The sequence below is a fragment of the Centroberyx gerrardi genome, chromosome 15 (assembly GCF_048128805.1).
Source record: "Centroberyx gerrardi isolate f3 chromosome 15, fCenGer3.hap1.cur.20231027, whole genome shotgun sequence".
NCBI lineage: Eukaryota > Metazoa > Chordata > Actinopteri > Beryciformes > Berycidae > Centroberyx > Centroberyx gerrardi.
In genome coordinates, this window is record NC_136011.1 from 13570007 (window position 1) to 13598006 (window position 28000).

Below are 28000 nucleotides of genomic sequence, written 5' to 3' on the forward strand. Positions count from 1 at the left end.
TGTCAATAAATTACTTTTGGAATGATGGAAGATAAAGAAAAGGCAGAACACAAAATGTCTCTAGTTAACTGTTTTGACATTGGTTAATTTCACATTTAAAATGAAATGGCCTGCATATGAAGTTCAACAGGTCTAAGATGATACCTTCAGCCAGAAAGTATGCGATATCCTCTCCAAACTCAACATTCGTTCTTTAATATTGGCACAACCTGACTAATGAAGTTAAAGGAATAACGAACATGTTTAGTTTTGCACCCATTTTATTGGATCAGTGGTTAAAAGTCATTCAGATCTCCAGGCCCAGTGTCCATGCCTATTTGAGATCTGTGTTTTGTGCAGTTTGATCAGGAAATAATTAAAAGATAAAACCAACATTTGAACCAGTTTCTACGGTCCACTTCTTGCAATCAAATTAAAAACAAAATAACAAATTTTATAATGTACCATATAAAAGAATAAGCTTTTTGAATAAGACGCAAGAAACTTTGAGAAGTGCATTAAAGTATAACTTCTAACAACTGCATTTTTAAAGGATTCCATCCTTGTGATATGAACCTCATTCTAACTGATAACTCCAATGATTATTCTATACAGTACTGTTCGTTAAAGAGACATTTTTTAAAAATGCAGCTGTTTTTGGCATCTATTTGATAAACATTGCAAAGCAGTGTAGCACAGCAGATATAAATAAGACAGCCTTGTCACTTCCGCACAATTGTATTGTGGAAAAGTAATTAAAAGGTAGCTGATATGCATTAGTCCTCGAATCCAATAATTAATTGACAAAATCTATTTAGAATCAAAATTAGTCTAGGGTTAGCCGAGAAGATTTAACAAACAAACAAAGAAGATTCAAGGCTGTCTACTCACCCAATGACAATTAAATGGTTTTAATAAGACATTAGTGACGGCATTTTGTTCATTGCTTTAATTTTAAAAAGGAAAAAAAAAGTACCAAGTTCAAAGAAAAACTTTAAAAATCTGAAACTGATTAAGAAATTTGCTATACATTTTTTTTATTTACATCTGAGCTGCCAAAAAGTATAAAAGTATCAATATTCACAAATGACTATACAATAATCCTTAATCAGTAGGTCCAAAAACTCCTGGTTTTATGTTTGCCCAAAATGTAAAGAAATATTCACCCAGTGTTTTAAAAATAGATATAGAACAAATATATAATACATTTAAGAAGATTTTGACCATATTATAAAGACTTAGAATAGTGCAACTACCTAATGTATATTTATTTTTAAAAAGAGGCGTTTAAAAAAGTCATAAATCTTTAAAATATCTTTTAAAAAGGAGCAAATCTGTGCAGATTATTGCTGTGGAAATCATTTTAAAAAGAGGAAGGCACATTGGCCCCGGTGGACTGAGTCAAACACATTTAAAACAGGACTGAAGATGAAGTAAGGTACTGGTGTCCCAGGGTTTAACCGGAGGAGGGGGGTAGGCCACACTGGGGTTTGTAGGTAAAAAACAAAAACAAAACAAAAACAAAAACAGGGCTGAGGGGTTGTGCAGGAGGACATGGCGAGAGACACAGGAGGTAAGAACATTTCTGAGGTAAAAAGTCACACAGACGTGGTCACTCTGTCTGGAGCGTTATTGACCTCGTTTTTGTTGGAGTCCAGGCCTTTGGCAGCGTTCAGGTCGTTGCGGAGGTTCTCAGCTGCTTTCTTCATGGTCTTCAGCTCGCCGGGGTGAGGCGTGGCCCGCCGCATCAGTGTTCTCTGCGGGACGGTGACAAATCAAACCGGTGTTAAATGGACTGAGTGCAGATGGTTGTTACCACTATTAATCTGGGGAAACATTTACATGGGTTATCTCTTAATAATAATTGTTCTGACGCTCTTGTGTTTATCTGAAGTGGTGACAGCTGTGAGATTTCACAAATAACCATTTTCTCGTCAATATTAGCTTTTCATCGTTTTTGCTTTTTCCTAGCACTGCGTGCCACATTACACCCTCAAACACCTTCGCCTCACCTTTTCATCATCCTCATCATCGTCATCCTCCAGGAAGTGGATGGCACTGATCCTGTGCATGGCTTTGTTGTCCCAGGTGTCGTCCACCATGTCGTTCACCAGGCTCTCCAGGGCGCCGCAGCGGGCGAGATTATCTGATCCTGGGACAGTTTTGAAAGTGAAATGGCATCAGAAGACACATAATGTATCAACTCAATTCTTCTCTGAACCCTGCATACATAGAAACAGTCAAATATAAAGAATGACAGAACTCGAGCAGAAAAGATGGCACATTGAAGTGGACGTTTTGGCAGATTAAAATCAATATGGTCGGTATGATTGCTTTTCTACAATCTGCCAACTCAAGAAATGAAGGCTGTCACATAACCCAGTGCTCATAAGGGAGAGCCTGAAACTGCCAGATCACAGTTTCAAATCCCAGCTTAGTCACAGGCTTACAGCAACACAATCTCCCCCCCACCCCCACCTCGGCTCCAGCCTCACTCCTCTGACCTCCACCAGTCTTATATCCGCATCTCCTCCACAAGAGAGAGAGAGGGTCACGGAAACGAACCTGAAAATGTGGCTTTTCTTTTTGCGGTGAGATGCAAGCGCCTTCTCAAATTGTAAAGTACAGTGTCAAGGGGGCAATCACAAATACTCCACAGAATTCAGGGTATTGTTGTGGATGACACCAAAAAAAAAAAAAAAAATGAAAAAATTACAATCAACTGTTGTATCAGGCATAGAGAGAGCCGGAGCTCAACTGAGAGTCTCTTTACCCAGTGGGCGAGCTTTTAATGGCAGCAGGCCAGCCGTTGCTAAGCCTCTTTAGCTGTCCAATCCACTGCGTTTCTGAAAAACATAACCAAGGAGGGCCTCAAGGGACAGGGGAGGCCCAGATCTGTTATAGGCGTTGTGATCCCTGCAGGACCTCGTAATCGACAGCAACTGGAGGGAAGGATCAGAGGGCGCAGAACACGCTGTGCTTCCCCGAGCAGATCATGTGATAATGTGATCAAAACCGTGGGGCACTTTGAATTAAACGCTCGCAGACGACGCAGGGACTGATGTCGAATACCGCTCAAATGTCACAGTCTTGGGATTAAGTCGTTTCACTCGAGAAGAAACCCTGCACATTAGAGGCGTGGAGATCATAATCTATTTTATATGTACGTATACACACGCACACACATAACTGCACCAGTAGCTGTTCATAAATCTTACAAGGGTTTTATTTCAATCAACCAATATGGAAAAAAAAAATCGAAATACAGTCACTGCGAGTGATAATACCCGTCACACATGATGGTGACAGTTGTTCAAACATGGGAGGGCAGGACACCGTGACACCATTAACAGTCATGTTATGTCTACATTACCTTTGTTGTCAGATTCGCACGGCTGCTGGGGCAGCAGCACGCAGGTGAGCACCTTCTCCCCCGAGTCGGGATCCTCGTCTGTCTGGAAGGTGAGGAGCGGCTGCGACTGGTTCTCCGACAGCCACAAGGCCTTCAGCCGCAGCGTGGTCAGGGACATCGGTAAGTGGGCGAGCCTGGACACAGACAGACAACAGGTGTTTTGTGTTGTGCCTGCTTCATTCAAACCGCTCACTACGGCAGCGCACTGGAGGATTCTGACTTGCTCGTATCGCACAATATAAAGAAACTATAAGATATCAGTAGGCGCTTATTTCTGCACTGTGTACATACTAGGAAATAACAGTTGTATCCCCCAGGGAATTACTGTCAGCTCTGCTTTGGATGCATATAAAGCTGCTTGTTCCCCTATATTCTGCATGTAGTTACCACAGCTAGAAAACTGACACAACTGCTCCAGAAAATGATAAAACAAAATTATATAATAATTTAGCCTATTTTCCACCAACAAAACATTCACAATTCTAGTCCTAATTAGTACTTCTGTCATGTTACACTTGGCAGTTGTTTGGACAACATGGCGGGGCAGCTTTCAGCAACATGAAGAGAGGTAAAGATATTCATTTGTGATTAAAGCAGCAATGAGCAACATTCCCAAGGCAAGTGCTTGGGTGCTGTTGCCTATTAGAGTATCAAATTAACCAAATGAGAACAGGTAGTGCCGCAACTTGCTCTGGTATCACTTATAATAATTTTCAAATCATATTCCCCAATTTGTTTTTTTATCTCATTTCATGAGAGATTTTAATTAGCATTTGATTTTATCATTAATTTAGACAACAGAATGTGTATCACAATAACTCATTAGCATTGCTTAATGATTTTATTGATAAGACAAACGCTTATATTTATTTATTGCTCAGCCCTTCCCCCAGCCGCCACTGCGACCAAAAGGAGAGTGGAAACAAAGATGCAGAGTGTTTGACAAACCTATTTCCAGAGACATCCAGCACATGCAGCTCTGTGGCCTGTGACAGCTCTGCCGGTATCCTCGTCAGTCTGTTTTCTCGCACGCAGAAGACATTAAGGCTGCTGCAGCCTCCAATCTGGGGAGCAGAAGAGACAGCGATTACATCTCGATCAATACAGGAGTCCTGTGAGGCACATCAACATCCTGAGGGAAAATAAATTTCAATGGCAATTTGTCTTTCTTTTGCATACTGATAATAATATAATATAAATGCATATTTTCTATAAAATACCAGGACCTAAAGGAAACCTAAACAAATGTGTTCTCAGCTTTCAGGCACTTTGCCCTAGAATTGGTGTTCTCGATAGCAGACCAATTGAATGCCAATGGGATGTGGGAGAGGGAACTAAAATTAGACACAATTAGGCCTAGTGGCCAGTCAAAGTAGAAACTTGATGGGCCAGCTAAAGTGCAGACTGTAATCTATTAATCTATTAATCTGCTCAGGCACAGACCTGAGCAGGGTACAAGTACTGTTGTAGAGATTCATCATGTTAAAAGGAGCTGGCTAAGCCTCAGCTTTTACAAGGGTAAATGCGATAAGTTGTACTTGCACCTGGGAGATCTAGTCAAATGTCAGCACAAACAACTGACACACCAGACAGAGTGAATCAAGTAAACTGACACACCAGACAGAGTGAATCAAGTAAACAAAGGACATGATTCAGCCCTCAAATCATCAATGCTACAACAACTTCAAATACATTAGTCAGGCCTAAGTAGTGTGAAATTATCTCTGCTTCCATGTTAATGTGTAATGCAAGCACAGTCAAAACCCAGCCAGGGCAATAGTGTCATGAGCAGCTAATCAATGATCAATCGAATCCATAAAACTGAGACAGTGGCTAAGTAGCACAGCAAACTACAAGCTCAATAGTGAGACCAGGCTTTCACTGTGATTGTTAGAAATGTCATGCAACGTTGATGGTTTGAGAAACAGTGACACCATCGATTCATTATCTAGGCCAAGTGCGTTGAACTGTTCTCCCAACACTGCAGTCTTTGCATCATTAAGACACAAGGGCATTGTATAACCTCTAAAAAGCCCTTTCAGATTAAGCTTTAAACCAGGCGTGCCTTCACTTCAACGGACAAGAGGTCAGAGAAGAATGTCACATACAAACACAATGGGGACAATCAGCCAGAGCCCAACAAACCAGAGCACTGAATAATCAAACTGAAATGAGTGAGCAAAACAAGCACAGCCATTGTTGACCCAACAACTGTCTAAAATGTGAATGAAGTTTAGCCAGTTTAACTGAGGGTTCAATATAAAGTTAATTATAACTTAGGCTTTATTCAGTCCACTCAAAACAAGGCATTTACATACATATTATGATTTTAACACTGAGCTATAAAAAGTAAATACAGCTTTGACTTCATTATTTTATAGAAATATTTAAATGCAAATGAAAGAGTCATACTCACAGGCTTGGTGGATCTTCAAAATAATTTACTTATATCACTAACATGTTTCAGTCATGTCAAATTATTACATTGAGTTATCAACTGTGGGTTTACCTGTGGATCAGTGGGCGAAGGTGCATACCATGACATATTAAAACACTTTAATTGAATAATGTGGACTGTTGTATGCATGTACTGTTTTATTGCTATTTTTTCATTGTAAGACAGCATTTTTACATATGCTCAAATGTATTTGTATATACATTTTATTCTTTTTTTATTCTCTCACCTTTTCCTCTCCCTCTTTTTGTGAATCACTTTGTAACTACGGTTTTTAAAGGTGCAATATAAATAAGGTGAGTCAGGTGAGCTGCTTCAGACACCCTTTAGGATGCTCCCCAGGCACCTCCGACTGGAAAAATACCATGTATGGCCGCATGGGAGGAGATCCCAGGGCAGACCCAGGACACACTGGAGGGACTACATCTCCCAGCATGCCTTGGAGCACCTTGGGCTCCTCCAGGAGGAGCTGGAGGTCGCTGCAGGGGAAAACGACATCTGGGCTGCTCTACTGGCCCTTCTGCAACTGTGACCCTGACCCAGTAAGTATGAAGATGGATATGATGCTGTTTGCAACAGGTGGGTATTCAATGTCCTCAACCTACATTTTCAAAAATTTAAACCTTCAGAAGTTTTGATAATATTTAAATAATGTAGGCTTGCATACCCAGTTTGGTTTTGACAACTCAAAACTGAGGTAATGAGTGGTCATTTTGTTAGTTCTCCCTCTTAGGAATATGTGTTTTAGTTATTTTAGGGAATCCTACATTATTGAAACCACTAATATTCACTTTGAGAGTTTGTTAGTTTATACAGTCTCACTTGTCTCATGATACATGTTATGATAAGAAAAGCCTATACCCTTAGGTAATGATGTTGGATGATGTTATGATAGGAAACACGTACCTCCTTAGGTAATGATGCTAGCTGATTTCGGTCACAGTTGAAGTTGGAAAGCCGCTTTAATTTCCCAATACTTCTTGGCAAACTCTGTAACAACAAATACGTCGAAAACAATTAATCAAAAAGAACATCAAGAGCTTTCCCATTATTACAGCAATTGGTAGCTTAATGGATCACACAGGCATTAACCTCATCTTGTCTCTTAACGTTATCCCGTGGCGTTTAAGAGATTACACCAACTTTTTGGGAGATTGGCCCGTTGGTCAATTTATCCGTAAAGTGATGAGAGAATAGACATCAAAATCATCCGTGTGTCCCCAGTAGATTGTCTGCTCCGGTGCTCCATGCTTTTATAAACAGTATGTTGAGTGATCGAATGCCACTAACATACATAACATAACATAGTGGGAAGCCGAGGATGTTTTAGTGTTTTTTATTATATGGCCTGTAGATTTGTAAATTTAAAAATATATATATATATTAACTCAATATAGCTGATGTAGCTGCAGTTTATTTTTGGAACTATTTTAGGTGAGCAGCCATGTATTCATCTGCTGTGCAGGGATTTTCAGCTGGAGCGCTGTCTCCCATCACCACCACTTTCACTATAAACAACACAAGTCAGGCTCCAAGTCTGGCAGAAAGAGACATTCCGAACGGGAAAGTAGTCCCTGGTAACTCAAAACAGAATGTTATTTTTGTATCATATTTCGTGTTAGCTTTACCAATCAACACAGAGCTGCCAGACGTAGCCGCATGTCATTTAAAATTACTCACCATTTAGCTTTAGAGATGCTACAAGTTCTCATTTTCTCACTTCTGAGATAATGCTGATTGTCTACAATCACTCACTGTGTATGCTAATGGAGCACCGCATTGAACAAGCTACACATGAGTGATGTTGGTGTTGATGTTCTCATCACTTAATGGCTAACCTGACCAATGGGCCAGTCAACTCCGTGTATTCCTTTAATTTCAAAACAATTTACAAGTCAGTGTTTTATGATGAGCCTGTTTACCTGGTAACTACGTTTGACTCCAGTACAGTTCAAAAGGATCTAAAATACTGTCAAGATTCTTCACCTTATGTCTATTCAAACTGGTGTCAATCAATGTCAAACTGGAGGTGGAAGTGTCTCAAACTGGGCAAGTGAGTGGAGTCACCAGCAGTTAAGGCTGATTCAGGATAAGGTTTAACACGTATCGCATAGGCAGAAATGAAAAAACTGACCCCATATCTGTGTTTAGGGCTCTTTTTGCCAATGTCCTAATTCTGATTGTGGAAACAGTATCCCAGCTAGTATTTAAGACAAGTGTGGGATGTTTTTAGCCAAGTTATCAGGAGGTCTAATTGCTCCAAATCAGAGAAAATACTACACAAGATGTATCCTGTCCCTTCAGCAGAGTAGAAAATCTATGTCCTGAGTAACTACAGTATATAGAAGGTATATAGACTGTATTATAATACATCCAATAATCATTAACAACCAACAGTGTTTAGTGTGTGCAATGCATGTTTGTTGCCTTTTGTGTGCTTTTGTTGGCTAATGTTTTATTACAGCAGTAATAGCCAGAGGGCGGTCTTCACTGTCACCACAGGTACGTCAGTGAAGCAGCTTCGTACGAGACGCAGTCAAACAAACTTACATCTATGACAATTTGATAGAATTTGGCTGATCTGAGTTTCAATACTGCCAAATGGATTTAAATCTTTTCCCATTTCTTTTCCTTGCATTATGCCCAAACTAACAGCTGACGTTGTGCTGTTGTTATCAAATGGACTGTGTGTACATGTGCTGTGTGTGCATGGAAATTGCTAATCAAAATAAAACATACAGATATTTTGGTATATTATTGTGCAAAGTTGTCAAGTTGAAATATATGTATTGCTCTATACGGCACATAGGCCTAGGATACATTCTCCATCTAGTTTCCATGGCACACTTGGCCGAGGTGTGTAAAGCAAGTGTGAAGGTACTAATCCCAGAGCGTATTATTGCATGTATATTTTCAACAGATCTGAAATGGGCAGTGGATGGATATTGTTTGGCCGACGTCCTGCTGACTGTCGGAGGTGAGTCAGGTGTGTGGGGATTCTAAAAACAACAGCAAGCATTTGCCAATGTTGTGTTGCTGGGAATGGATTTAGCAAACATATGCACTGAAAAAGTGTTTTGTTCCCATTTTCACAGATTGAACAGCAATGCAGTACCAACACACCTGTAGCTGGTTCTCTGTGAGCACCAGCTCAGTGAGACTTTCACAGTTTCCAATGCTCTCTGGAAGACGAGTAAGCCTATTTTGATCAGCTTTCAATATCGAAAGCTGTCCTAGTTTCCCTGCAGAGAGAAGAAAAAAAAAACATATGCTCATAGAGTACTTTGATTTTGATCACAATAAACTTTGCTCTGAGCACAACAGGACATGACATTGATTAGCAGGCTGGTGCAGCAATACGTTTCGATGCAGTTACTATGATCATTTAGCAAAAATAATAAAATCTGCTATCTTGTAAAAGTGATACTTTAATATTTGAATTTTAGTTGGTCATTTTCCTTCAGATACTTATATTTTTCAAGCTTTATCTACATTATCCTAAGCATAATCCCAGGTAGACCCAACAATCTGATCCCCCAATTTCTCCTGAATGTTGGACATTAGCACACTGAACATTATGTCAGTAAACAGCTAGGAGGAGGAAACTTGTGCTTACCGATGCTTTCTGGTATAGCATCAACGAGGTTCTGGGACACCAGCAGGTCGGTGAGCGACAGCAGGCCTCCTAGCTCCTCTGGAAGATGCTCCAGTTTGTTTTCTGATACATCTAGACACAGCAGGCTTTTCATACTGCCCATCTCCTAGGGATCAAGAGCAAGAGTTTTGTGGTAATCAATAACATCTCGCCTACAATCATTTGGTAGCAAGTATAGTCTTGGACAGTAGTTATCAAGTGTCTCAGAGTAAAATCAATCAACTACCCAACCACTGTAAGAGTAAAGCAAAGTTATCCCAGGTGATCTCAGGACTCCACAGCATGAGGCATGTCTGGCCCTGACAGTGTTTTTACCTGGGGGCGTTATCACCTACCATCATGCCACAGCATTCACACCAATCACTGCACCACACTTACATAATGATTATTTTTGTACACTTTTTATATTTTGGTCACACTTCTCACACGACTCCTATAAGTAATTCTGAGACGCTTGTTAACTACGAGTCCTGGTTCAAAATTGTGTTGTTTGAGTGTAACTGAAAACTAATTTAAGTGCGCTATACAAAGCCCTGCATGCATCAGTGCACTGAAAAGCACTATATGCAACAGTGGCACTATTATTAATACAAAGACAACTACACAGTGTTAAATAATAGAAATACATTTCAAGATTAGCTTACTGCAGGTATTTCAGCCAACTGGTTTCCATCCAGCCACAAGTCCTTTAAGCTGACAAGACAGCCTATTGTCTCTGGCTATGTGGGAGTACGAAATGTAAGAATTGAAAGAGTGAGAGCCAGGGAGATATAGAAGAGAAAGAGACAAACACAACAAAGAGGAGAGGGAGAAATCTAAATACGTGACTGGCATCACTGCTGATTTTGAGATATGAAAAGGCATTTAAAGTTTTGTAGTGACAATGGGATTTTAAATACTTTTGATAAGTTTGACAAGTTTTTAAGCATTTCTATGGAAGAAATCATGCACCAAGGTCTGGTGATACTTGGAAAAAGCAAACAGCTGTACAAACGATACTCAAAAACATTTTGCTTGATCACATTATAAAATAAATGTTCCTTTACTTTCCTTTGTGGAAAAAAGTATTATTTTAGAACTGTATATTAAGCATCAAAACTGATAGCAGTATATAAAATTTCTGATAATACACAATCACATAGGTAACTAGGTTCCATGTACACACAACTGTGAAAGAACTTAAAAAAAACAAAAAACACACACACACAAATTTCCTTGCCGCCTGACTTTGGTTCATCTGTCAGTAAATCATTCACCCTTAGAGTTAGAGCCGCATAAGCCTGCAACTTTAAACCCAAAGCTCAAAGCAGATGGTCATCCTCCCATCCGCATGATAAGAGGTGAAAGCTGTTCTCAAGGGATGCTAATCTACTTGGACATGACAAGAACAAGGAAATGGGAAAAGCCGAGGTCTGCTCATTTTGTGAAAGTCCGCGCATCATTCTTCTGCGTAAACAACTTTCCCCTCCGGACGTCCGGAACAACTTACCAAATTGTACAGTTCATTATTGCCTAGGTCGAGTTCTTCAAGTCTGTGAAGTAGAGATAGCGACCTGTGGAGAAAATACAGTCAAAATAAAAAACACAGAGACTGGCTGTGTGTCCTGTAACTCATTAACTATTGTCTGTTAACAGGGTGAAGATGCTACATGCAGTTTTCTCAGTATATTGCTCTGAATTCTCTGTCTCTTTCTTTCTCTCTCTTACTCACACACACACACACACACACACACACACGACTTTGGAGATATAACCTGCTTCACACAACACACAGTGCCGTTGCTGAATACTCACTCTGGTAAGAATGTCAGCAGATTCTCTCTGAGTTCTAGTGATACCAAATTGGAGAGGCTGTAATGAAAAGGCAAAAGAAAGATGATTATATGTTTCTTAAAATGCCATGAAAGCTGGAACTCTATTTTCTATAAAGATTCTACTCATATTTCCCGCAACATGGATAAATATTTCTTGTTTGTGGCACATAGAACGTTTCTACACCCAAGGGGTTCGGGTTTCTTGTTCCCCCGGGATCAGATATCGGTGAATAGGAAGTAGTTTTGAGGTGTGTCGGTCTTATCAAGGCAGTAAAATCCAGCGCAGCATAAACAACCGTCGCAGAAAAGCCTCTGCACACTTTGAATGAAGAGCAAGTGGCCTGAATGACCATCAGAGACCAAAGTACAGGGTTCTGTTTTTGCAATGCTGCTTATGTCTCAATACATATACCCAATTAATGGAGCATTTTATGATGGAGCACCTACTGTACTCACATGGAACAAAGTGTATCGTACTGATAAGAACATCTGATAAATAACGCAGCCTTCAAGTGGTATTGGAGATGGGCCTAGGAGTCAACATTTGTAGGATTGGTGTGCTTTGGCTTTAAAACCAACAGACTACAGTTCGATTAGCTCAGCTCTTACACTGTGAAAACTAGAAATGGCAGCAAATCTTCCAAGGAATTTCAGTTTCCCGATGGTTAAAAAGCTTTCACAGCAGTGTGGCAGTTGACAATCTGCTCTTTAGACGCAGATTTACGTTCATAATGGCAGTAGAACAAACAAATGTGAGCCATGAAGACTGAAGCCGAGGGATTAACAGAATCTGGTAGGTATGTTTGAAAATAGCGCTTAATCTAGCCTACACACAATCTCTCTTGAATGACAGTCAAACCCTCCACTGTGGCTACATGACACACAACTAGGACTTCTTTTTTTTTATTTTGCTTTGTTGTGAGGGTTTTTTCAGTGCAAACGCTGGGTCACTGTGCCAGAGATTAAAAAGACAGACAAAATCTCCCCAATTCCAGCACACACTGTCTGAATTTTGTCTTCAGGCTTCAGTTAAACAATCAAATAACCACCTAATTGCTCCACTTGCTTTAGGCCTGAATATGACAGTACTGTGCTTATGTTTTCTGACAGCCATTTTGGTGTCAGCTGAAAACTACCATGTCAGTAGATAAGACGCCGATGCCATTTAACCCCTTAAAAGCCTGTCTTGAAATCCCACACCAACTTGTTTTTCCAACTGCGTTATGGTTTTCATTACCTGCTTAAGGTAAGACAGATATGGGGCACATGCCGTACCATGGGGAACAGGGTGCAAAGAGATATGTGTTCTCTTGACCCCGAGCTCCCCTTGTTATGGAGGAAAACTCTAGATGTCTTAGAGGTGACACATAAAGAGACAATGTGTCATTAAAATCACTCGCATGCCGTAGGAAGCACATGGTTTGCAAGAGGGAAGCAGGTAAACACGGATCAGAGGGATCAATAATGATATTTGTGAGGCAACCTTCAACAAAGTGACTGCAAGTTTAAATGCATGTTGATTTTGGGTTTGATTCTTCCTTTTACACTTTTGTTTGAAGTCTATTACAACAAGGTCTAACAGGCTAAATCTGTTTTTTACAATTAAAGAAAAAAGATTGAGGAATAAGATTATGCGTCCTGTTTTTTGCATTAAATCCTATATTTAAGAGCGATCACTTAGCTAAATCAGCACAGCATCAGATCAACATTAAGCCAAATTAGTAGGTCTAAAAGTCCAATAAGCGTAGCATTACTTAAAAGTCTACAATCCCGGCCTATTTACCACGAAGGGGAAAAAATCCTATCTTGACTCGTTCTACCAGGCACTCACCAGGCATCTGCGCATTATCCATCAGAGGTTAAGCAATAATCCCTAATTTATGGCACTATAGCAAGTCAAAGCAAAGCTCTGTTTAGCTTAACACAAACTGCTTCAGCACTTATCTAAGGGTCAAAATATGCCATCCAGACCACCGCCAATAATCTTTCAAAATGTACTGATGGCCAACATCAGGAGAAGTTTTCACTGCAGCGGCCTGGCTCACTGAAAGAAGCTAAACTACCTGACCAACAAGTCAATCTATATAGTTAGTGGTGGCAGACCAAAGCTAGAGATCAGACCAAAGCTAGAGACAGACAATTATGAGGGCATTTTCAACATTTCTAAACGGAGCTGCATGTCTAACTTCATCCTCATATCTACCCTTAAATCTGTCTTTAATTGTTTTAATTTAGTTTTGTCAGTTTCCCTTGAATTCCAAAGTTCTCCTAAAAAATTCCCCAGCAATTTGACCTAAAGCACATAGTTTTGATATTAAACCCTACTAAAACTGAGCTAAAAAATGAGGGAGACTTCCAAGCAATAAAAATGTTGGCAGACATGCTTTTTAATTTCTGTCTTTTTATATTCCATCTCAGAACCTTTTGTGCCTTTTATGAATAAAGACAATGCAGACTAGAACAGGACACTGGCTGATGTGCCTGTCAAGAGCAAGATGGCCGGTATGTTTTCAGCTCAAGGGGAAGAAAGCTAGTATTTGCCTGCAAATGAAAAGTGTAGAGAAATGGTCAGGTGGAGGAAATTACAGAGGAAATTAGTTAAGATCACAACGGAAGAGCGAGACAATAAAAAGTAAAGCAGTTTGCCCCGTCATGCCTGTTCCTGTGGGTAATACACGCAAAACACCACATTGTGTCATAATTAGAGCTGTAACATTTACTCCATCACTTAGCTGAGTCGTAGGAGGCATACTGAAGAGTTGGGCACATTACAGAATTATTTTTTAACCATTTTATTGCTTGTTTTTCTTCTTTTGCAAGTGAACGTTACCAAAAGCGTAATACGTAATTTGAGTAATCTGAACATTACAGCCCTAGTCTGATTATTGTAACTGCCTTTTGACAGAACTAGTGGGCACACCTGCTGGCCATCTTTTAGAAACCATCTCTACTTGCTTCCAACACCAGGGTTTTCCTGCATAGGAAAATTTAGACTGCCACCAAAGCTGCTTTCTTTAGCAACAAACAGAAAAAACGAGGAACTTAAAACAAAGTGGAAAAAAAACATTATCTTGAATCGTTTGACTTGAGGTGCTGGGGACTTCACATTCTGTTGATTGGCTAAAAAACAGCAATTGTTGCCAACTTGGCCACTTTGTTGCTAGATTAAGCAAGTTTTCTGACTGCGACTTTATTGTTTTTTAAGTGACTAGCGGTAAATCTAGATACTCTTTCAGACCATGGAGAAAAATGGTAACATGTTGACTCCCAAAGTATTTGGCAACAAATTCAGGGTGTTTAAAGGTCCTGAAAAGATCTTAACACTAGAAAGGCCGTGGGCTGACATGACTGGACAACTTGGAAAGAAAACACAGACAGATTTTGCAACTTTCTCCCCACAAAATACCCCCGTTTATGCCATAACAACTGGCTACAGGGCGTTGGTACCCAGGTGTGAACGTCTCTCCCTCTCCTCCTCCACTGCTTTTTGAATGGCTGGCACATTTTCTCCCATTGATCAAATGAGCGGCATCAAAATTCAACCACTTTCACGCATATGATTTCTCACACACCTTTAGAACAATAATGTGAGATGCACAGAGTTCCCAGACATGAAACGTGGGATATGTCTGTGGATGAACTGAAAGCATTTATTGCGCTTCTGTATTTCCATGGAATATATGGCGGCACAAACATGGATATCGACAGCTACTGATCATAAAAGTTTGAACAGACTTTTTCCAGACAAACCATGACAAGGAACTGCTTCAGAGAAATCCTGCGGGAGTGTGTGTCGACTATGGGAGGAGGAATAAGAGGAGCGGAGATGAGAGATGAGTGTCTGCGTAAAAGTGCATTCAAAGGATTAAATGGACTGAGCTTATTATACATGTACATATTTGACACTTAGCAAATCCTATCCATACCGGTTCTCCTATTATTTTATATAATACTGCGAGGTATAAGAGGAAATGTGAGATGAGTGCATGTGTTAAAGAGCATTCTGAGAATTCCATTCAGTAAATTCACGATGATTGAAGAAATGTCATGTTTCTGAAATACCTTACACTTGGCTGCTGTTTATCACTTAACTGCTCAGTTCTTTTTGCCATTTTGTTTACTGAAGTGCTTTTGGCGATGTGCCTGTAATATGTTATGTAATCAAATAATGGCTACACCTATATTTCCCCCCTGTATATATTGTTAATTTTAGAAATAAACACACAGACACTGACATCAGCTGTAACACTGTGTGATCTCTTGTCATTCAGACCCATAGTCTGATAGGACAACTTTTTTATGAAGGTTGTAGTCAAGCTGGAAGTGGTACAGTTAGCACATGATGTCATCTGACGCTCATGACAGAGGAACCACCAAAGGCCCATTTTAACCCAAGAAAAACCCTGAATGCCAAGAGGAACCCTCTGTGCGTGGCTTTAAGACATAACAGTTTTAACACAACATCCATTTAGTTTAGTGTTTGTGCAGAACAACATGGTTAGATGATTAAACATCTTAAGTTTACATGAATAATTCCATCTTGGCTTTTGGCAGAAAAAGAGACATATTTTATTGGCAAAGGCCAAATCTGCTCAATATGTCAAAGTAAATATGTTGACAGTGCATGAACTTACTTTCCAATGTTATCCGGAAGGACCTGCAATGAAATATCATTGATGGAAAGGCATGTTAAATTCCGTAGCTCTGGAAAGCTCTCAGGTAATCTGGAAAAATAAGAGAGAACACCACATCAGATGAGTGGTGAAACATAGTACATACAGGGTCTTTTCATCTATATAGTGCAGCCAAAATCAACTGTATTTTTAAAGGATGTTTGTAACTTTCATGTGAAAATCAAAGGAGTGCAGAGCGTGTAAGGCTGTGATCACAGAGGATGCTTTTTTTGAACGCGACTGCACCTTTTTCACTTCATGCACACGTCTCCTCCTCGTGTTTTGAAGAGCAAGCAGAGAAATTGCTAACTTTATCTTGTCCATTTTGATTTTCAACAAAGTTATCCCCTGTAGTAAAACGCATCTTATCTGTTCAGTCTTAATAAGGCTCAGCTACTGCTGCCACAATTGCCACGGGAATTTATTTTTCTCTAATGAATGTAAGCTAAGGTGCCAATTCAATTACATTGATTCACTGAGCCTTGAAGTGAGATGGGTTTTCTTTATTTAACAACCTGTCAAGAAGACTGAGTATCTGACCTACCATCACCTGGCGGGCTGCTAGTGGCATTTGATCCCAGGCAGACTCCCAGGTTAAAGCAGGCAGCTAGACAGACTAAAGCTTGCAAAACTAACTTGAAAGTATCTGTGGTGCATGACATTACGCTAAAACGATCAGTGCCTCTTCTGTGCTACATGACAATTTCATCAATCATGTCTCAAGGTAGAGGGAACACTTTTAATCCCTATTCTTGTCAGTTCATGTTGGAAATGTTGGCACCATCTTCCTCTGATTAAATAACATCCTTCCCCTTAAGGGAAAGTAGCATGGGAAAAAAGTGATGTTATCAAACTCTTATTCAAACAACTCTTTGGACAATGACTTACAAGTGATTAAGGGTGTTTCTCTGAATGTTAATACTTTTTCCCCATCAACTTTAAGACTGACAGGGAGATAGTATCAGATTCACGCTCACTCATAGCTGTGAGTAGACCTTTGCTATGGAGCTGATAACAAACAGGCCTGATAAGAGTGGAGAATTAGGTTACTACTGTGGAAAATGTGTGTGTGTTGTATCAATACCATGCAAGAGTGCTTGCACTTTTAAAGTATTGAACACCAATCCCTCTGTGTAATAATATCATTAACTGTTGCCTCCCAAACTGAGGCATAATGCATGTCATTGTGGTTTTGCCCCTGCTGAGGTGCAAATTAGACTGAACCCCAGCCAAACAATGACAAACTGTTACTGTACCTGATCTGTCAGAATGCTAATGTTTGGTTTATTTTATTTGCACATAAAACATAGAGGAAGTGAGAAAATACACAGTGATAAAATATAATGATAAAAGAAGACAGAGAGAGTAGATCACCAATTTGTGCAGGTGAAATATAAAAAAAAAAAAAAACAACAGGCTTAAAAACACCCCTCCAAAGACAGGCAATTGTTTTGTATTGATCATTAAATCAAGCAGAAATTGCATTCACACAAGTCTATAGCTCCATAAAAACTAGCCAGGGTAATAGGACCATTTATTTCAGTGGACAGAAGATTCAATATATAACTATTAACTACATGATTGATAGGCCATTTGCTCTCTTTTTTGACTCAACAGTAATGACAAGATAACATAATCTGCAAGACTACCTTGTTAATGGGTTTCCACTGAAATCTGCCACTTGGAGGGCTTTGCAGTACGAGATGCTCTCTGGAATTTCCATTATATCTGAACGAGAGAGGAGACAAATGTTAAAACATCTTACTCATTCTAATCAGGTCTTAAAACATCTGACATTCAATATCAAAATCTGACACAATCTCAGCAGTAGTCACAATAACATATGTCCAAACAAGATGTGAATGCAAGTAAAAACAGCATAAGTGTGATAGTAAACACACAAACAAGCAGCAATGACTGCAAAGATGACACTTCATGGCAAATCCAACGTGGGATAAACCTGTTCTATAATCCAAAGTTATGTTAGTTTTCTCACTTTATGTGACTTGGATATCAAGATACATCGAATTAAATTTCTGCACAAAAAGAGTTTTAAGATTGCTTTAAACACTACAGCATAATTATGGCCCAAACCAAACAAGACCGTGTGAAAATGTCTGTTTGCGTTTCTTTTTAACTTAATTAGCATTCTGGATTTGGTTTTTGCTCTATAACCACAACTCTGAACAATCTGCTCTGTCACAGGAGAAACCTCACCAGTGCAGCTACAAGAATATGTTGGGTGTGTACAGTTAGGGGGTTTTGGATAATGCAGACCATGCTTCTTTTTACGCTCGTCTGATGCTTTGGCAAAGAGGAGTAGAACTGTTGCAAGCAATATGCCTACATTACTCAATTCTGGCATATGCATATAGAAGAAAAGCAAATTGCATCACAGATATAAAAAAAAAACATTTCAAAACATAATATATTACAAATGTGCATGTCATGATAAGATTTTAGTTTACACTGGGCAAGAAACTGTGTGCATTATCCAAGTGTTTAGTGCTGTGGTTTATCACAGTTTTGCTCCCTTCTCACCATTTCGAGAGACATCCAGCTCTACCAACTGCATGAAGTTGGCTATTTCTGGTGGGAGCCTCTGGATCTCGTTGTCACTCAGGCCCAGTTTTCTTAGTTTCACCAGCTGGAAGAATGGCTGAAAGGCAAGAAGAAATGTATATTGAGAAAAGACTGTAAATGGGATCAGATATTGTCAGTGCTTCCTATCAACACTGTTGCATCCTAAACTGATTGATGTGAGACTGACAAACGGAAAAGATTGTAAAATGGGAAAATGTGCCTAAAAATATTGGATAGATAACATGAATGTAAAGAATTGATTTAAGCCAAGCACGTTATCATATAGCCTCCAAGGCACAATGGTTTAAAACTGCAAAAATCCCTTCAGCAAAGCCTGGCAAATATTGTTCTCCTGATACCCCAAAACCTTTTCTGAATGATGGGATCAGATAGTTGTCATTTTATATTTGGATGAGTCCTTTCTATGCTACTGGTTCAGAAAAACATCTTTTATCAAATTTATAAATGCAACAAAAACTCAAACTCAGATCATTTGTGTCGCACTGATCAGCCCAAACCTGGCCTACACTTAATGCCACTATTTGTTAGGGATGCACCATCAATTAGCTACTGATTTTAATTGGTCGATAGACATTCTAAACAGACAATCAGTGATCTGCCAATTACCATTTCAACTGCACAATCACATTACAGGCTTGCATTAATCATTTATGCTAATGTGCCATTGGACAGAATGCAGCCATTTCACATTTATAATAGAGAAAAGGCCCATCTGTTCTTTAAAAGGTGCTGTGTGTAGCATTTTAAAACATCAACATATCACTGTCAAATTATTTGCGATACCTTGGTATAATTACCATAAACAAATGAAACCATGGTTGAGATGATTGGTAGCGTATTATTTGTTCCATGTTTGTTGAGATATACTGAGATATAATACCTGAGATATACTAACTACAGCCTCGTTCATCTAAACCTGTCAGGAGAATGAAATGTTGATATGTTTGCTGCCCTGAAACATATAGACAGTTTTATTGGGGAAACCTCTGCTTTGGAAGAAATGGACTAAATTTTTTTTTTATTATTATTATTATTGAATGTGATTTTGTATTTTGTTTGGGTAGATAGACATCATGTTGTCTGATGGTCAATGACATATAGAAGGCGAGGGTTCAATGGGTGTGTATTTAGGGGTCCTAGCACGTAGTGCTGGGAACCCTATTGTAATTGTTCCGATTATTATTATTATTATTATTCTTCCCGTGCCCTAAAAGTATCTGGACCTCAGAAACCATAAGCCCCACAGCACCCAAACTTTCCACATAGGTTGGAAATCTCACCCACTACTCAGGAAACAAAAATTACCCCAATCTACCTGATGGTGGCGCTATAACAGCCTACTTCACGTTTTGGTCCATAACTCCTGAACCGTGAGTCATAGAATCTAAATTCCTCTACTCCTGGATTCCTTGGATCATTACGCATCTACCCAGATAGGCCACGCCCATTTCCGTCTGACTAGATTTTCCGCCATTTTGAATTTTCTCAAAAACCTATTTTTGCGAACTCCTCCTAAACCGTTGAGGCAATCATCTCCAAATTTGCCATGCATCATCTCTGGACTCTCATGATTTAAAAACATTAAAAGATATTTGATATTCCATACCGTTCTGATATAATTAGCTTCCAAAGTTTAGTCAGAGGTTGTGGGCGGGGTCTATTTTACACAAATTGCCATAACTCATGAGTGCATTGTGCTACCTTCACCAAATTTTGTACACTTGTGCAGATGTCTACTCTGAGGTATAAACCAGAATGTCCTGTCATTTTGCCCATAGGGGGCGCTACAGCAACATTTTAGATTTTAAATGCTCATAATTCAGTCACTATAAATCATAGAAACACAATTCTTTTTTTCCTGTATTCCTTAGGTGAAGCCACATCATATTCATAGGCCCCGCCCACTGCCGCCATATTACACTTTCCGACATTTTGGATTTTCTCAAAAACCTATTTTGGCGAACTCCTCCAACACCGTTGAACCTATCTACTCCAAATTTGGTATGCATCATCTCTGGACTCCCATGATTAAAAAACATTAAAAGATATTGGCTGCTCCATATCGTTTGGCCGCAATATGCCAATCAATTTCATGCCATGGCACATATTTGACAAAACGAGCCATAACCCATGATTGCTTTGTGCTAACTTCACTGAATCTGGTACACTTGTGCACATATCTACTCTGAGGAAATGTGCCATATTTGGTGTCTATATCTCCCATTTAACCCAGAGGTCACCAGATGCTAGGACCCCGTCATTGCCGCTTGCGGCTATATTTGTATTTGTATTTGGACTTGTTACAGAAATTGCTTAAGTGACTGTATGGGACTTGGTGATTCTTCATCCATGAAAAATTCATTCAATTGTAATGAGTGTGTTGTATTGTAACACTGATGTCTGACATTATCTACAGTAATATCAAAATTATGTTTTAATGTTTCTCCCCTCTAATCTCAATCCCTTACTCTGCTCATACATCCCTAAATCACCTATAGCAAAATAAAGGCAACTGTTAGTGAAAGGTTCAGTGCAAATGCTTTTGAAGAATTACAATCAACAGCACATATTTTCACACTGCAACATAATCTGATCATTGACCAACATAGTTCGACAATAAAGGTTGTCTGATACCAAGACATTGACTTGGGCCGGTAGATTTGTCAGCTAAAAAAAAAGTTTCTGGTCTTACAATCTGTCACCCGGTTATAATCCTGTTATCTTTGCATCTCTGCTCTGCTACGGTCCACTCTCCCCTCTATTGTGTTTTTTCTGACCGATCAGATTCAATGCCGGCTCACAGTTAGTCAGGTACCCGGCAACTCAGAGTTGTGTGGAGTGGACATGGTGGTGGCTACTTCAAAGCACAAAGATAAAAGTAGACCTAAATGGCCATTTCTTTTGCTGTGGAAGCAATCATTTCCTTGGGATGAAAATGGTGAATCAATCCCCGGGCTGTTTTGTATCTTTGTTGGCAATTTCCGAGTAAGGCAGATCGAGCTCATTTTTCTTTTTTTAAAAAGGCACCAGCAATTATCACAAACACACCAGAACAAAAGCCGGCAGCACCTAGCCTGTGTGTTGGCAGAGCAGCTAGCTGACATACTTCTCCTGGTCCCCCTAATGTTTTGGCATGATGGATGAACGGAGAGACTTACCAGCCTCATGAAATTCCCCTCTGCCTTTTGATTTTTCCCTGTTATTGCTGGTTACATTTACAGAAAAGCTTCTATCAGTTGGTTATGAAGGCTCATCCATTAATACATGAACAGTGTTCAACTCTGGAATTTTGCAGAGCCGTTAAAAAAATGTACATTTCATATTTAATCACAGTTAATTATTTACTTTTTTATTGTTTGATACTGACGTACTTGACACCCTTCAAAAATTGCAGAGAACCACTTCACTAGTACGAAGGTCAGATTTGATTTGACTTAAGTAAACCTAAATTAAGCTATGCCACACAAACAAGGAGACCTTAGGGAAACCTAGATATTGTCGAAATCAAAGAGCAATGACAGTGACACTTGTCGTTCACCTTGTTTCAAAATGTTCTGTTAGAAAACTTGGTACAGAAAATATTAGCCCCCAATAATACCTGGTGTGAAAATGCTGTATCCAGATATGCTACACAGATAATGAACAATCAGATTGCATTTACACCTGGTATTTACATGCATTCTGTCCGCATTGTGATCAGACCTCATTTTCCGCATGCTCTATGCAAAGCAGCTGAGTAGGTGTGGAGGAAGCATTGTTAACAAAAACAAACATGAACAGCAACAGGTTGTTTTTCCTGAAACAGTGTTTGCAGCTGCTGTGAACGCTACTACAGTGACTCCTTCACTATGAGGGACAGAAGCGATCACTGATGGATGCGGATCGTGCGGGAGTCCTTCGGTGAAGCGAAGCGAAGGCAAACTTGCGAACACACTGTACAGAATGATTTCTTTTACACCTGGCTGACTGTGGCTGAGATCTGATCACAATGTGAGCCACACCTCATCCGCAGGTCCGATCCAATTACATTCCGATCCCAATGAGAGTTTCAACAACATTTACACCTGGTATTAAAATGCAATCTATATCTGGATACCTTCTCTTGTTATGGGATCTCAGCCAGTGTCATCCAGGTGTAAATGCAGTTCGTACAGTGTGTTAGCATTTGTGGGAAATTACCACCCATGGTGTAGAAACGCCACCTCCCCATCTACTTGCCTGCTTTGCATAGTGCGCACGAAAATTGAGATCTGATCACAATGCAGACAGAATGCAGACAACGAGAACCCATGTAAATACCAGGGGTAAATGCAAAGAGCTTCATCTTATTGATTATTAGCCGTATAGCACATCAGGTCACATTTTAATACCGGGTATAAATGGGGAAAAATCCAGCCTAAAATAAAATGCACATGTCATTCCGAGGTCTTAAGACAGTTGAAATGATATGTGTAAACAATGTTTCTTCAGAAGCCAGAACCAAGGCTCTACTCATCAACAGACAAAACCTGCACTACTAACAATCAATTCAAGACTGATTTAGGGAATTTGTGTTTGTTTGAGCTTTTGCATCCTAATGAGCTTGAACAAAATGAGACTATATACCCACAAAATAAAAATCACCCTGGGTACAGTCACTGTCTGCTAAGTCAGTCTCCCAATCACAATCAAGGGAACAGCTCCATGGTTTGTCTCTTGGTGATATCATCAAGGCAGTCTTGGCTAGTAGAGACTTGCTCATTTGCTCAAGATCATAAAAAAAGAGAAAACATTTAAATTCTGTTTTAGGGTTGATTATCCCCTTATGTTTACAGCTCCCAGACTTCCTGCTTCTCTCAGCTATGCCACTCCTTCATTAAACAGCAAGGATAATGACAGCCGGAAGCAAACAAAGGTATTCTGAAACACTCTGTATCAAAACCTTTAGTTCAAGAGCAAAACGGGGTCAGTTTCATTCACATGCTCCTGGCTGTCTTTTGCCATGTTCAATCCTCTTGGTAACAATAAGGAAAGACGATCAGAGGGCTGACAAGAGCAGTACCTGTTTCGTTCTTATGGCCTATATGTATTATAAGCCTTCCCCCAATTTTGCAACATGCTTTGTGACTCTGCCATTAGCATACTGACAGCAAACCTGTTCTTCCCGTTACTGTCATTCAGCACCACGCCCCAAGCCATCACCCATGTCTGACACAAAACAAAACAAAACAGGCTGACTTAAGGATATATTAACCATTCTCTCAGCTACCAAGTCAATATTTGAATCTTCAGCTTATCAACTGTCGGCTTCTGTAGCCCAGTGTTTTTCACAGACTGTACAGGAGCCCGAAGGTTTTGTGGGAAGAATAAAATTTAATGAATTACTGCATTGTAATAACTAAAGAAATTGTTACCAAAAGTCCTTATCTTGTGATGCAATGTAAACTAAGGTGTGGGCTTGTAGGTTAGTAATCTAAAAACAAAATACATAGCTTAACCACTAATCTACAAAATCAGCTTTAAAAAGCGAGAGTTTCCTCTGTGAGACAGACAGAAACAGAAACAATAATATCTACCAAGAAGAATGTGCACTTCTGTGTCCGGCTCACACAGTGTAGAGAGTTTGGCCATGTTACCTGATCTGGACTAGGCTATTGTGCTTTTTTATTTTTAATAAACAAAAACTTGATAATGCAAATGATCACACAAAACCTCATGTTGATGACCTTTGGTGGTCTACAATCTTACAGCCACAGAGGGCGAAAGACAAAAACTACAATGTCCTCTAAATGTTTAGTGGAGTCTCATTCAAGGTTCACTTTAGTGTACCTGGTCGTAGGCCTGTTACATGGACATGGCAGTATTGTCTCAAGGAAAAATGTAGTTATCACACAAACGGTTCCTGTTTTGTGCCATAAAACAATATCCTTTTGTGCCGTAAAGTATGTCTAGGTATTTGTGATGCAGGAGTAAGAGTCTTTCACCCGATGATGGCTCGACAAATGAAAAAAGTGATATCAAGACTGTAAAGGAAAGCCAAAACTCAACTATCAAAGAACTGTGCTTTTGATATCAAGATAACATGGAATAGTTACCATTCGAAGCTCTTTGACAAAGGCTAACCACTAACTTCTAGGCCTATGTCTTACACTTTCAGGGGAGCCAAGGTCTGTGGAAAATGCATTCATTTTTAAACTAGAGGAAGAGGCAAGTACATTCTAACAGCAAGCTATAGTCTTGCATGCCCATACCTATTTTCCATTTAGTTTCACTTTGTTTTACTGCTATTCAGTAAGCTAGAGACTATTTAGAAGCCAGGCTGGTGGTATGTGTAGTGAGGGACAGTTGCTAAAAGGAATCTTTGAATAAACAAAGAGACACAGGTTACCGTTTGCTAATTTGGTCCACCACCCCCACACAAATAATACAGAAAACAAGCAAACAAAAACAAGGTGCCAAGAAAAACTAGGCCTAGCCATTAAACAGCCCCACATACAGTCAAACTTGCATTTCAAGTCTCCAAGACATGGCCAACAGGTTAATAAATGCTGAGTGAATTGCTAATTTTCTTTGTAGAATTAGGCCTATTGACTCTGCTCAAGCTCAACTTTCCTAATCTTGTAAGTGTAAAATCAAACCTTTGCCGTTTCATCCTGCTGTTAGACTAGCTTAATCAATGTGCTGATTAAAATGATTGTGACTTGTGATACGTTACTGAGTTTAGGCCTTGTTACACTGTCAATACAATAATAATGTAAGGGGCAAGTGATTGTTCAGATAGCCACCTTGGAGGCAAATGTGATGAGGCCACACAATGAGCACTGAACTGGACTGATCCAAAGGTTTATCCAATTGGACGTTTCTTGGGTTCACTCAGCAAGCATAGATGGCATTAGTTACATGCCAAGGAGCACAATAAACAGCAGTTTCTCTTGTTGGCATGCCAAGAATCTCCCCTTCTCTCCTTTAAACATACTTAAAATATTTCTGAAATGACAATAGGAAATCACTATTGTTACACAACTGTGGGATTGCTGTCACAAGACCATCAGTGGAACACACCAGCTCTGTTGATCCTTGCAGGCACAGACTATGGCGAGTGGGTTTACTTTGTCAGTTCTTAAAAAGGAGTGACTGCAAAGATGTGTCTGTATTTTACAAATCAGACCAGTGATTCATTATGGCTGAAGTGGAATACAATGACACACAACTGTACGAGCACGCAGCAACAAAACACATAATGCTGTCTTTGTTTTCAGTCAGACTATGTGTACCTGGTCCTTTCTTCAGTGGACAAAGTAAGCAGTGCCACATAACCATGGGAGGTTGCTCGCATTATCTTTAGTCCATCAACTTTTTATGGACTAGCCAAGCCCCAAAGTATTACATACATTACTTACAGCTCTAGAGCTGCGCGGCTTTATTGATTCTCCACGTACTTTTACAAGCTGCATGCCAAATTATCAATTCTACTAAAACCAATTCCAAATTATCAACGCTACTAAACTTTATGATGGAGGGTTTGTTTACTGAAAATTACACACTTGTGAAACAGAGAGAGGTTAGCGAAGGCACAAAATAGCCCTGCCGTCTTCACTTTAATCCAATTGGATCAAGCTTTCACCCACTTGTGACTTCAGATGTAAGAGGTCAGGACAGTTCCTCATGTGTTCTTTCCCTTACTCCATACTCTCACCACTTGTTAGAAACAGCTGTAAAACCAAAGTATTGCCCAATATAGGCTAGTCCGTGGTTTTGAACATTATCACAGTGACACTCCCCAAGATGATTTTCTAAGGCTTAAGATACACTCTCTAGAGCAGAACTGATAGCATCCTCTAAACCGGTTTGGCTGCAAAAGTTCAGGAATATGCTGCGAAACCACAGAGTCAGTCGTCCATTCACTGTGAGCGGAGCAGCTCTGGGCCGCACATCAGCGTGACACCACAGGTCAGAGTCTTGGATCTTCGGTTTCAAGCTTGGAAATAGAGATAAGCACGAATACAACTGAACTGCTGTAGCCCTCTAGAATAACATGCAAATCCTTGAACTAATATTTCACTTAACTGTATCTATGGGGCTAAGGTCACAGGTAGGAAGGCCAAGCTCGTGTACCACCACCTCTCCAAACCTGCCACTAATTCAATGCTGGATGTACAGCCCTCCTACATGGTTTCTATGAAAATGTGGTCCTCTCCATTTAATAATAATAAAGCCACTGTGACAGAGCAATTCAATCATCACATAACTCAAGTGTGTACTTATGAATATAGTATGCAAGCATATTCAGAGTCATAGACCAGCTCTCAAGAACAGCTTGATGTTTAAGTGTTTTTATGCACACTGTCATACAGAAAAAAATCAGCGTTCAGAGATTTTGGTTCATGGGGATTTTCTGACCTCAACATGGTATCACCTGCCTAAACAGGTTGGCAAAGAATGACACACCAGAGACCAAGCCGGGGCTTGTACTGTAGGTATCAAACGTTTCATAAGCCTGTGAATGCTTGAGGCACCTGGAACTCAAATAAAAAACGTACTGGTGTCAAAGCTCAAGCATTTGCATTGCGTTAACCTACAGTGGCAGGTGCAGAACAAGGGAAATTTCCAACTACACAGGGTGCGTGGCTTGCTGATCTTGCGTAATTATTGTCCCCAGCTCCCACCAGGTCCTCACGGGATGCAGATCAGGGCAGTTAGTAGTTTGTGTCAGAAGCACTTTAGCTCCAGCGAGGCATTGCATGTGACCAAAGCGGTACCACACGGCTAAGGTGCCCTTTCCCTGAACGTGTCGTTAAATTAGAGAGCGGAAGCTATTTTCTGCTTACCTTGGGCAAGTCCCGGAGTTGGTTGGCATCCAGTAAAAGCTCCTCCAAACTCCGTCCGTAGCGGTAAATCTCATCGGGCACATACAACAGGGAGCAGTGGCGTTTATCGATCATCTCAACATGACGGTTGCACCGCCACAGGGGTATACAGTGAAACATCACGGGGCGATGGAAATAAATCTCGTACCCGTGCGATAAACAAACAAGCGGAGGGATGCAACAGATTGCTCGGGCTAACTGACGCTACGGCGGGATAGTCCCGAACTAAATTCACCGTCCAACAACAAACTCAGAGGCAAGTAAACATCGAAACGAACCGTAAATAAGTCGCACTAACCCAGCTAACGTTGGGTCGCGACGAACATGGAAATTATACTCCGTCGTTGTCTCACTTTGGTTAGTTTGTAGGCACCTGTTTGTTTTTTTTTACGCTTGTTTCGTCCCTTCTGTCACGTCGCCGCTGGAATGTTTTTGCGCGTCGCTTCGGATCCCCCTTCTTTAGCGGAAAAAACACTGGCTACATCTCAGTTTAGAAGAGGGTAGCATTTCGGGTATTTTTTTTTCCTCGTCCCGGAGTTAATTTCCTCTCCAGTCCAGTTTC

General features: G+C 40.0%; 1 protein-coding gene across 1 annotated transcript; it reads right to left on the reverse strand.

The window, feature by feature from the left end:
* Positions 1-242: 242 nt before the first annotated feature.
* Positions 243-27999, reverse strand: LOC139922633 (leucine-rich repeat-containing protein 1). Its single transcript, XM_071913165.1, has 14 exons — positions 27400-27999; positions 18530-18647; positions 17638-17716; positions 15950-16039; positions 11296-11352; positions 10991-11054; positions 10146-10220; positions 9463-9607; positions 8970-9088; positions 6753-6836; positions 4340-4455; positions 3353-3525; positions 1992-2131; positions 243-1736 (listed from the first exon to the last, which is right to left on the reverse strand). Exons 1-14 carry the CDS (start codon positions 27556-27558, stop codon positions 1578-1580), a joined length of 1578 nt encoding a protein of 525 aa, XP_071769266.1. The 5' UTR covers positions 27559-27999; the 3' UTR covers positions 243-1577.
* Position 28000: the final 1 nt, after the last annotated feature.